This window comes from Macaca thibetana, chromosome 5, assembly GCF_024542745.1.
Source record: "Macaca thibetana thibetana isolate TM-01 chromosome 5, ASM2454274v1, whole genome shotgun sequence".
NCBI lineage: Eukaryota > Metazoa > Chordata > Mammalia > Primates > Cercopithecidae > Macaca > Macaca thibetana.
This window is the reverse complement of record NC_065582.1, coordinates 121,272,910-121,285,597: the sequence shown is the minus strand read 5'-3', so window position 1 is coordinate 121,285,597 and position 12,688 is coordinate 121,272,910. Positions and strand designations below refer to the sequence as shown.

At 37.8% G+C, this 12,688-nt stretch overlaps 1 protein-coding gene and 1 pseudogene across 4 annotated transcripts in view; both read left to right on the top strand.

The window, feature by feature from the left end:
- LOC126955127 (UDP-glucuronosyltransferase 2B33) overlaps positions 1-12,688 on the top strand; it is a 329,416-nt gene that overhangs the window by 9,390 nt on the left and 307,338 nt on the right. Inside the window, exon 6 of one of the 4 annotated variants that reach the window (XM_050791389.1) lies at positions 3,204-3,618. The exons of the other annotated variants lie outside the window; for them this stretch is intronic. Within the exon in view, the coding sequence (XP_050647346.1) occupies positions 3,204-3,483 (280 nt within the window). The 3' untranslated portion in view covers positions 3,484-3,618. Of the gene's footprint in view, positions 1-3,203; positions 3,619-12,688 lie in introns of those variants that run through there. 4 annotated transcript variants of the gene reach the window in all.
- Positions 11,575-12,688, top strand: part of LOC126955018 (UDP-glucuronosyltransferase 2B4-like) — a 33,839-nt pseudogene continuing 32,725 nt past the window's right edge.

Here is a 12,688-nt window from a genome sequence, read left to right as displayed (position 1 = left end):
TGTATGTTTATGAAGAACTGTTAAACTGTCTTCCAAAGTACTTGTTTCATTCATCACTACCACCAGCAGTAAAACATGGTTACAATTCCTCCATACATTTGCCAAATGAGTTATTATCTGTCTTTTTGTTACAGCCTTCTTAGTGGGTATAAAATGATCTCTCATCCTGGTCTCAGATTGCATTTTCATTATGGCTTAAGACTTTGAGAATCCTTATATGTGTTTACTGATCATTCATATATCTTCTTTGAAAACATGTCTACTACAATCTTTGGAACATTTTTAAACTTTGCTCTTTGTCTTATTATTAAGTTTTAAGAACTATTTATATATTATGGGTCATGTCAGATATATAATTTTTAAAAATTTTATCCCATTCTGGGTGCACTAAATTTTCCTTTTGGATGATGGTCTTTGAAGCACAAAAAATATAATTTTAAGTGAAATTTTTAATAATTGATTTTTTCACACCCAAAGATATCAATATGCAAAATTCCTTGCAGAGTCCAGCTATCATCAATTCAGCATTTTTAACTACTATCAACAATGCTTTCAAATAAGAAGTGTATCATCTAAAGTAATATTTTAAAATTACTTTATCACAAAAAAAAGAAGGTTAATGAATGATAAAAATACCTTTAAGGAAGATAGAAAATATTTGAAAAGAAACACAAACCAACTTGGACAAATAGAAAAGAAATATATAAAGCAAATTGGTAGATTTAAATGTGATTATGCAAATACTGTCACTCAATCTAAACAGACTGAAAAAAAGAGCAAATAATGGGTAAAGACATAAAACATTTGAAGAAAACAAATAACAAATGGAATCTTATAATTTAGAATGATACACACAAATGCACATATGTACATATACAATACACATATATGTATTATATATATCAACTGGAAGATACAACATCTTAGAGCACGTCAAATAGTTATTTGAAGTGATATGTGGTGGGTAATAACTCAAGACTTAGTAAATATAATAAGCTTTAATGTCATAGTAACTATATGATGCAGTCATAGTGGAAGTAAGGGAGGTTATAAAAACTATAACATATCTTTAAATTTTAGAGATCAAAAAAATTCACTTCAAAAAAGGTAAAAGTCAAGAAGTGTATCACAATTACACATCCAATTTTATCTCAGCAATTCTACAATATACCCAAGAGATATGTATAAATATATAAATCTAATACCATCTAGAAGAATGTTTATGACAGAATTGTCAATAGTGTCTAAAAATTGTTAGCAAGACAAATACATATTAATCTTAAAATGAAGAAAAAATCTGTGCTTTATTAATCAACAAAATACTATACAGCAAAGGAATTATCCAACAACTGCTACATTAATGAAAGACAGTAATGAGTACATATTATACAATTCAATTACATAAACAAGCAAAACTAATGCATGCTATTTGAAGTCAGGCTAATACTTAATTGGAGGTCAAAAGTAGTGATTAAATGGTTCAGAAAAAGAGTGTGATTCTAGGCAGGTTGTGATATCCTATAACACAATCTGTGCAGTAGGTAAATAGATATCTTCACTTCAAAATAATGTTCAAGATGATCTTATGTTTTTGAACTATTCACTTAGTGTGTATATATTTATCTTTTGTATTTACTATTTAAATGTTTATTTTATGATATAGAATGCATTTTAAAATTCTAGGAATCAAATAGCAAAATAAGCATAGAAAATAGAGAAAATCCTACAGGTTCCATCATAGTGTGGTCAATAAAAACCTCTCTTAGAAGTAACATTAGATGGAAGCCATAAAAATGCAGAGAAGCATACTTTGGGTTGTAGCAAGAGAGAATACTCCAAGAGCAGGAGAGAGGGAAAAAATATGTAAGGCACTAAGACGAGAACACCTTTGAGAACTTAAAGAAAAAAAAAGAAGGCCAAACTAGAAGACAGTGTGCAGGGGAAAAGTGTTAGGAAAAGAGCTTGCCAGTGTCCAACAATGTAGGGTTCTGTAGACCAAATAACAGAGTTGGATTTTATTCTTTAAATAATGAGAAGCCAGGCAAAAGTCTTAATCAGGGGAGTGCTATAAACTGCCTTTAATTGCAAAAAATCATTCTGGCAACAGGGGGGGAAACAGTAGGAGACAAAAGAGTAATGTAGAAGCATAGTGACTAGCTATGAGGCATGTCACTCACCATGACACAATTACTTTTTAGGAACTTAGAGATGATAATTCTCATATTACATTTTCACGATCTTTCTTACAGCACTTAAAATGGTTCATGATGTTAAGCACATTCTCCATATGTCTGCTTGAGAACTAACAGTGTAATTGAATTGTTCATAATACAAAGGATAAATGCTTAAGAAATGAATATCCTATTTTTCCTGATGTGATTATTTCACATTGTATCAAAACAACTCATATACCCCATAAATATATGCACTTAATCTGTACCCACAGAAACTTAAACAATTAAAAAAATTAAAATGCTTTATATTTTCTCTGCTTCAAAAAAAAATTAACTTTCTTACCTAACATTCAATTTCTACTTTAGAAAACATTTGTCAATGAGAAAAGTTCAATTTAAAAGCCCAACTTTCTATGATGATTCAAATTAAAGTACACAAATTCTATGTCAATTTTTTGACATTTACTTCGAATTATTTGACACTTTAAAAGCCTTTCATAAACTTGATATGCACAGGCAAATTAACTTACTTTCAGTGTTAGTAAGGGAGGAGATCACTCCTCATATTGTCTCATGCATAATTTCTGCCTCCAAAGAAAAAAGAAGTAAATACTAAAAGGCAGAAATGAAATCCACAGGCAGATAGCCTGGTGACACTCTCTGGGACGGGTAATTAAAGATCGACCCCTGACCTAACTGGTAATGTTATCTATAGATTCGAGCATTTTATGGAAAAGCGTTGTAAAAATCCCTGTCCTCTTCTGTTTCGTTCTGATTACTGGTGCATGCAGCCGCCAGTCATGTACCCACTGCTTGCTCAATCGAGCATGACCCTCTCACATGGACCCCTGTAGAGGTGTGAGCCCTTAAAATGGACAGGAATTGCTCACTCAGGGATCTCAGCTCTTGAGACAGGAGTCTTACTGATGCTCCTGGCTGAATAAAACCCTTCCTTCTTTAACTTGGTGTCTGAGGAGTTTTGTCTATGTCTCTTCCTGATGCATTGGTATCTTTATTTTTATCCTTCAGATATAAAGAGAATGTTATGAAATTATCAAGAATTCAACGTGATCAGCCAGTGAAGCCCCTGGATCGAGCAGTCTTCTGGATTGAATTTGTCATGCGCCACAAAGGAGCTAAACACCTTCGGCCTGCAGCCCATGACCTCACCTGGTTCCAGTATCACTCTTTGGATGTGATTGGGTTCCTGCTGGCCTGTGTGGCCACTGTGATATTTATCATCATGAAATGTTGTCTGTTTTGTTTCTGGAAGTTTACTAGAAAAGGAAAGAAGGGAAAAAGTGATTAGTTATATCTGAGATTTGAAGCTGGAAAACTTGATAGATGAGACTACTTCAGTTTATTCCAGGAAGAAAGGTTATGATGCAAGATTTCTTTCTTCCTGTGACCAAAAAAATAAAAATTAAATTAAATTTAAAAACTTTTCAGAATTTACTTTGTCAAACAAAAATTTGTTTTTCAGAGATTTCCCACCCAGTTAATGGTTAGAAATATATTGTGGAAATGAAGAAAACACTTGGGAATACATAAAATGATGTAAATCCATATAAGCTTGTATTGAAATTTGTTGAACTTATATTGAAATTTGTTGTTCTAATTCATAGTTTACACAAAAAAAATTTACTCTGCTTAACTATATTTCACACATTCTACATAAACACAAGAACATGAAGAAGTCCACGGACAGTATCAGTGCTGTTTTGCACATACTCAGAATAATTTGGCTTCATTTCAAACAGCATTGTATTGTTTTAACTGCTACTAAAGAAACCATTACATAGTGAAATTGTATAGAAAGTCTCTCTTCCTTTTGATCTTTTAAGATGGGTAGTACTGCCATCAAAGGAACAAAGCTGGATGGAGAATGACTTTGATGAGTTGAGAGAAGAAGGCTTCAGTCAATCAGAATTCTCAGAGCTAAAGGAGGAACTACGTAATCAGTGCAAAGAAAGTTAAAACCTTGAAAAAAGAATGGATGAATGGATAAGTAGAATAATCAATGCAGAGAAGACCTTAAAAGAACTGATACAGATGAAAGCCGTAACACGAGAACTATGTGACAAATGCACAAGCTTCAGTAACCGACTCGATCAACTGGAAGAAAGAGTATCAGCAATTGAAGATCAAATGAATGAAATGAAGTGAGAAGAGAAGTGTAGAGAAAAAAAGAGTAAAAATAAATGAACAAAGCCTTCAAGAAATATGGGCTTTTGTGAAAAGACCAAATCTACATCTGATTGGTGTGCCTGAACGTGATGGGGAAAATGGAACCAAGTTGGAAAACACTCTGCTGGATATCATCCAGGAGAACTCCCCAATGTAGTAAGGCAGGCCAACATTCAAATTCAGGAAATACAGAAAATGCCACAAAGATACTCCTGGAGAAGAGCAACTCCAAGGCACATAATTGTCAGATTCACCAAAGTTGAAATGAAGGAAAAAATGTTAAGGGCAGCCAGAGAGAAAGGTCAAGGTACACACAAAAGGAAGCCCATCAGACTAACAGCAGTTGTCTAGGCAGAAACTATGTAAGCCACAAGAGAGTGGGGGCCACTATTCAACATTCTCAAAGAAAAGAATTTTCAACCCAGAATTTCATATCCAGCCAAAGAAAATTTCATAAGTGAAGGAGAAATAAAATCCTTTACAGAAAAGCAAATGCTTAGAGATTTTGACACCACCCGGCCCGCCCTACAAGAAATCCTGAAGGAAGCACTAAACATGGAAAGGAACAACAGGTACCAGCCATTCCAACAACATGTCAAAATGTAAAGTCCATCAATGTTTGGAAGAAACTGCATCAACTAGCAAGCAAAATAACCAGCTAATATCATAATGACAGGCTCAAATTCACACATAACAATATTAACCTTAAGTGTAAATGGACTAAATGGTCCAATTAAAAGACACAGACTGGCAAATTGGATAAAGAGTCAAGACTCATCAGTTGATTGTATTCAGGAGACCCATCTCATATGCAGAGACACACATAGGCTCAAAATAAAGGGATGGAGGAAGATCTACCAAGCAAACGGAAAACAACAACAAAAAATGGCAGGGGTTGTAACCCTAGTCTCAGATAAAACAGACTTTAAACCATCAAAGATTGAAAGAGACAAGTCCATTACATAATGGTAAAGGGATCAATTCAGTACGAAGAGCTAACTATCCTAAATATATATGCACCCAATACAGGAGCACCCAGATTCATAAAGCAAGTCCTTAGAGACTTACAAAGAAACTTAGACTCCCATGCAATAATAATGGGAGACTTTAACACCCCACTGTCAACATTAGACAGATCAACGGGCAGAAAGTTAACAAGGATATCCAGGAATTGAACTCAACTCTGCACTAAGCAGACCTAATAGACATCTACAGAACTCTCCACCCCAAATCAACAGAACATACATTCTTCTCAGCACCACATCACATTTATTCAAAAACTGACCACATAGTTTGAAGTAAAGCACTCCTCAGCAAATGTAAAACCACAGAAATTATAACAAACTGTACCTCAGACCACAGTGCAATCAAACTAGAACTCAGGACTAAGAAACTCAATCAAAAGCGCTCAACTACATGGAAACTGAACAACCTGCTCCTGAATGACTACTGGGTACAAAACAAAATGAAGGCAGAAATAAAGATGTTCTTGAAACCGGTGCAAGACAAGGATGCCCTCTCTCACCACTCCTATTCAACATAGTATTGGAAGTTCTGGCTAGGACAATCAGGCAAGAAAAAGAAATAAAGGGTATTCAGTTAGGAAAAGAAGAAGTCAAATTGTTTGCAGATGACATGATTGTACATTTAGAACACCCTATTGTCTCAGCCCAAAATATCCTTAAGCTTCTAAGCAACTTCAGCAAAGTCTCAGGATACAAAATCAATGTGCAAAACTCACAAGCATTCCTATACACCAGTAACAGACAGAGAGCCAAATCATGAATGAACTCCCCTTCACAATAGCTTCAAAGAGAATAAAATACCTAGGAATCCAACTTACAAGGGATGTAAAGGACCTCTTCAAGGATAAACCACAAATCACTGCTCAGTAAAATTAAAGAACACAAACTAATAGAAGAACATACCATGTTCATGGATAGGAAGCATCAATATTGTGAAAATGGCCATGCTGCCCAAGGTAATTTATAGATTCAATGTCATTCCCATTAAGCTACCAATGACTTTCTTACAAGAATTGGAAAAAACTTATTTAAAGTTTATATGGAACCAAAAAAGACCCCACATTTCCAAGACAATCCTAAGCCAAATGAACAAAGCTGGAGGCATCATGCTACCTGACTTCAAACTATACTACAAGGCTACAGTAACCAAAAGAGCATGGTACTGGTACCAAAACAGAGATATAGACCAATGGAACAGAACAGAGCCCTCAGAAATAATACCACGCATCTACAGCCATCTGATCTTTGACAAACCAGACAAAAACAAGAAATGGGGAAAGAATTCCCCATTTAATAAATGGTGCTGGGAAAATTGGCTAGCCACAAGTAGAAAGCTGAAACTGGATCCTTTCCTTACTCCTTATACGAAAATTAATTCAATTTGGATTAGAGACTTAAATCTTAGGCCTAAAAAGATAAAAACTCTAGAAGGAAACCTAGCTAATACCATTCAGGACATAGACATGTGCAAGGACTTCATGTCTAAAATCAAAAGCAACAGCAACAAAAGTCAAAATTGACAAATGGGATCTAATTAAACTAAACAGCTTCTTCACAGCAAAATAAACTACCATCAAAGTGAACAGGCAACCTACAGAATGGGAGAAAATTTTTTCAATCTACTCATCTGACAAAGGTCTAATATCCAGAACCTATAAAGAACTCAAACAAAATTACAAGAGCAAAACAAACAACTCCATCAAAAAGTGGGCAAAGGATATGAACAGACACTTCTCAAAAGAAGACATTCATTCAGCCAACAGACACATGAAAAAATGCTCATCATCACTCGCCATCAGAGAAATGCAAAGCAAAACCATAATGAGATACCATCTCACAACAGTTAGAATGGCAATCATTAAAAAATCAAGAAACAACAGGTGCTGGAGAGGATGTAGAGAAATAAGAACACTTTTACACTGTTGTTGGGACTGTAAACTAGTTCAACCATTATGGAAAACAGTGTGGCGATTTCTCAAGGATCTCGAACTAGAAATACCATTTGACCCAGCCATCCCACTGCTGGGAATATACCCAAAGGATTATAAGTCACGCTGCTATAAAGACACATGCACACGTACGTTTATTGTGGCACTATTCACAATAGCAATGACTTGGAATCAACCCAAATGTCCATCAGTGACAGGCTGGATTTAGAAAATGTATCACATATACACCATGGAATACTATGCAGCCATAAAGAAGGATGAGTTCGTGTGCTTTATAGGGTAATGGATGCAGCTGGAAACCATCATTCACAGAAAACTATCGCAAGAACAGAAAACCAAATACCACATGTTCTCACTCATAGGTGGGAATTAAACAATGAGATCACTTGGACACAGGAAGGGGAACATGGCACACCAGGTCTTATTGAGGGGAGGTGGGGAGGAATAGCATTAGGAGATATACTTAATGTAAATGATGAGTTAATGGATGCAGAACATCAACATGACACATGTATACATATGTAACAAACCTGCATGTTGTGCACATGTACCCTAGAACTTAAAGTATAATAAAAAAATTATTATTTTTTTAAAAGGAATGTTGAATATTGGCCACAAATCTCTCCTGGCTTCTGGGATTTGGGCTGAGAAGTCCATTGTTAGTCTGATGAGCATCCCATTGTATGTAATTTTTCCTTTCTCTCTAGTTGTCTTTTACATTTCTTTTTATTTTGACTTTAGAGAATCTGATAATTGTTTGTCTTGGGGATGATCTTCTCAAGGATTATCTCACTGGGGTTTTCTGCATTTCTAAATTTGAATATTGGCCTCTCTGGCTAGATTGGAAAAGTTCTCATGGATGGTATACTGAAGCATGCTTTCCAAGTTGATTTCATTGTCGTCATCTTTTTCAGATACATCAATTACTCATAGACTCATACTTTTCACATAATTCCATATTTCTTGAGGTTTTGTTCATTCATTTTTATTTTTTCTCTGTTATTGCCCACCAGTCTTATTTCAGAAAGCCTGTCTTAAAGATCTGATAGTCATTTTTCACTTGTTTTATTTTGCTATTAATACTTGTGATTGTATTATAAAAGTCTTGTGGTGTTGTTTTCAACTCTATCAGATAGGTTACATTTTCTCTTTACAGGCTACTTTGTTAATTTCTGCAATGTTTTATTATTATTTTTAGCTTTCTTGCACTGGGTTACCTTATACTCCTTTAGCTCACCAAACTTTGTTTATATCCCTTTTTTGAATTTTACTTCTGTCATTTCAGCCATCTTAGCCTCAGCCCAGTTCCAAACCCTTGCTGGAGAGGTGATGCTGTAATTTGGATGAAAGAATGCACTCTGTCTTTTTGAGTTTTCACTGTTCTTGCACTGATTCTTTCTTATTTTTGTGGGCTTATCTGTCTTCAGTTTTTGAGGCTACTGGCCTTTGGGTTTTTTTTTTCTTTCTTTTATTCTATTTGATTGCCTTGAGGGTTTGTTTGTGATATAAGGTGGATTCAGCCAACTGGCTTTGTTTGTAGAGGGGGCAGTCTTCAGTTCCCAGTTCCTGGACTGTATGCTTTAACTCTGGTGGACTTGCATTGAGCCCCAGCTTTGTTCTCTGGCTTTTTAAGGCTTTGAGCCTACTGTACTGGAGTGATCAAGGTGCAGCAACTGCAGTAGAGTGCTAGCGAGTGCAGGCGTGTCTGCCTCTTTCTGAGTGTTCACCACAGTGGCAGAAACAAAGCAGTTGTAAGGGAAGTGGAAGGCCCCTGCTGCAGACTGCGTTATGTCACACTGCAGGTGGTGTTTGTTTAGAGTGGGGTGATTGCCAGCACAAGTCTGGGTGTCTTCTCTTTGCCCTGCTAGCAGAAGTGATCACTCAAGGTATCGGAGGATCCTGTCCTCTGTGCAGCATCAGCAAAAAGGTAAGCACTGTCCAGAGAGGGATTTCTGGTTCTGTGTCCATCAAGGCTCTGTCTGCAATGCTGCAAAGACCGTCAGGGTGATTTGAGTGAATGTGGTGGGTGGGGGGGCATGGAGGGATGCACTGCACTCATGTGTGCTGCTGGGTCAGGTACAGCAAAACCCACCCATGCAGACATGCATTCAGCAAAGTGGTGTGATGGGTTTCAGTAGGCTCAGGGGAAGCTACTGTATGGGAGGGAGCATGCAAAATGGTGCACAGTTGTAGGGGCTGCCTCAGTGGAACTCTCTATCAGTCAGGCCTGTTCCTCTGTTACAGAAACTATGGTGTGGGACCCCAGGACACCCAAGACTGCCTTGTAAGTAGGCATTTCAAGACTGGGGTCCCAGGAGAGGGTAGAAGATCAAGCAGTGCTCAAATCAGACCAGCCTCATCTGGTGTGCAGGATCACCATGCAGGGATCGGGTCTGACGCTTACCCAAGGGCTAGGGTCTCTTATTCATCAAAGTTGAACTTACAGAGATGGCCACACTTTGCTACAGATTCCCCTGCACCCACCCCTCTGGACTCCACATCAGTTGGCTTGCTGCTTTGCTACTTTGTTTGTTCCTGTGACTTCATCTCAGAGAAATGAAAGTCAGCAGCTGCTCAGTGTCTTTGCTCCTTTGTTGGTCCAAGAGAGGCAAAGGAAATTCCATTGCAGAGGCAGTGGTGAAGAGACTTTCTGTTGCCCCAGGGGCTCTCTCCAAGGAATTGCCAAATTTCTACTATCTAGATAGATTTGGTAGGTGTTGGCTAGAGACCCAGACATGGAAGATCTGCCTGATGAGGACATACAAGAGCAGGCAACCACATTACACTCTGGTCATTTTTCTGTAGGGCTGCTGTGGTACGCTAGGGGCCCACTCCAGTCACTAGTCATCTCAGATTTTCTAGTACCTGGAGGTATCACCAGTGAAGGCAGAGAAACAGGAAATATGGAAGCCTGCCCTTTTCTCTGGTAGCTCCATCCCAGGGACATCTGGATCTGTTTCTGGCACAAATGCTACTCTAAGAGGTGGCTGGAGACCCCAGTTGGGAGATCAGACTCCTAGTCAGAAGGAATGGTATCAGGGACCTGCTTAAGTTATTCTAGCCACATTTTCATAAAGCAGCTGTGCTGCCCTGGGGTATACTTTAGCCCCTGTTGCCTTGGACACTCCAAAGCTAGAAGGCTGGAATGGCTAAGTTGCCCAAACAGCAAAGATGTCAGCCTTCCCTGTCCCCTTGGGTCTTTTTACCAGGGATGCTGGAAACTCTGTCAGCTGGTGAATACCAGTGGTGGTAGCCAAAAATCCCTGTTGGGAGGCCCCACCCAGTAATGAGGACGAGGGACAGGAACCCAACTAGAAAAGCACCCTGGCTCCATTTTTATATGGTTGCTGTGTTCTTCTGGTATATCATTTCCACCCCAGTCAGCTTGGGCTCTTCCAAGCTTACAGACTAGAATTGACAAGACAATCAAACAGCAAGGATGCTGGCCCATACCTCTTTCTGGGAGCTCTGCCACAGGGAGTTTTCAAATCTCTATAGACCCAAGAACACTGATGGGAGTGGCTGGAGTCCCCTGTTGGGAAGTCCCACCCAGTGAGGAGGAACAAAATCTGGTAGCTGCTTAAAGAAGCAGTCTGGCAATGTTTTTGTAGAGCAGACGTGCAGCAACTGGTGGATTCCTTCCACCACCAGTACATTTGGACTCTCCAAATTTGAAGGGCAGAACAGCTAAGTTGTCCAAACAGCAAAAATGGCAGCCCGCTCTGTACATCGCACCTCAGCTGAAGGTGCTGTATATAAATTATATGTAAGCAAAGTATGTAAAAATCATTGGAACCATGTTTCATTATTTTATCTTTAGTTCTGTGTCAAACAAAATACAGAAACATGAACCTCTCATGGTTACGTTTCTGGAAACTCTTCTAAAACAAATTGCATAAGACAAGTGATGTGTCTATACAAGAACATTGATATTAGATCAGTGATAGCACTTATAAACATAAAAAGAACATTAAACACACTTGGGTAAACAGGTCATCTACCTTCATTAATTTCTTGCCATATACATGCTGAGACTGTTAATCTAATGATAATATGTTTACTTTGAAGTGTAAAACTAACATTTGAACTTCGTGATTGATTTATCCATGGATATAACCATAAGAAATGACAGAAAGAAACAGAAAATGGGAAAAAGTGATTTATCCATGGATATAACCATAAGAAATGACAGAAAGAAACAGCAAATGGGAAAAAGCATTGCGTTGCACCAGGACGTGTATGAAATGGACTCCAGTTTTTTGTTGCTGATACAGCTGACCTGTTACATTAGCTCTGGGAGTTGTGGAAAGGTACTGGTGTGGCCCACAGATTTCAGTCATTCGATGAATATAGAGACAATCCTGGATGAGCTTGTCCAGAGGGGCCATGAGGTGACTGTATTGGTATCTTCAGCTTCCTTTTTTTTTTATCCCAACAGCCCATCTACTCTTAAACTTGAAGTTTATCCTGCATCTTTAACTAAAATTGACGTTGAGGATATCATCATGGTCAGACCTTCCAAAAGACACATTTTGGTCATATTTTTCACAAGTACAAGAAATCATCTGTACATTTAATGACATAATTAGAAAGTTCTGTAAGGATGTAGTTTCAAATAAGAAACTTATGAAGAATCTACAGGAGTCAAAATTTGATGCTGTTCCTGCAGATGCGATTGTTCCCTGTGGGGAGCTGCTGGCTGAGCTATTTAACATACCCTTTGTGTACAGTCTCCCCTTCTCTGCTGGCTACACACTTGAAAAGCATAGTGGAAGATTTCTATTTCCACCTTCCTACATACTTGTTGTTATATCAGAATTAAGTGACCAAATGATTTTCATGGAGAGGGTAAAAAATTATGATCTATGTGGTTTATTTCCCATATCAGTTCCAAATATTTAATATGAAGAAGTAGGATCAGTTTTCCAGTGAAGTTCTAGGTAAGTAAATTTTTCAATTGGTAACATGGAGATTAACTTTCTTGTGTCTTTGAAGCTGAGCATATATAAAGCAATAAAGTCAGGATACTTGGTTTTTTAAATTCCTTTTTGTTTTTGTTTGTTTGTTTGTTTGCTTGCTTGCTTTTGGTGGAGTCTTTCTCTGTCTTCCAGGTTGGAGTGCAGTGATACAATCTCAGTTCACTGCTAGGATTACAGGAATGTGTCAGCACACTTGCCTAATTTTTTGTATTTTTAGTAGGTAGGGGGTTTCATCATGTTGGGCGGGCTGGTCTCAAACTCCTGACCTCAAGTGATATGCCTGCCTCGACCTTCCAAAGTGCTGGGATTACAGGCATGAGCCACCACACGAGGCTGGTAGTGGAGTTTTTGTAAGTGAATTTATGAAATGAAAA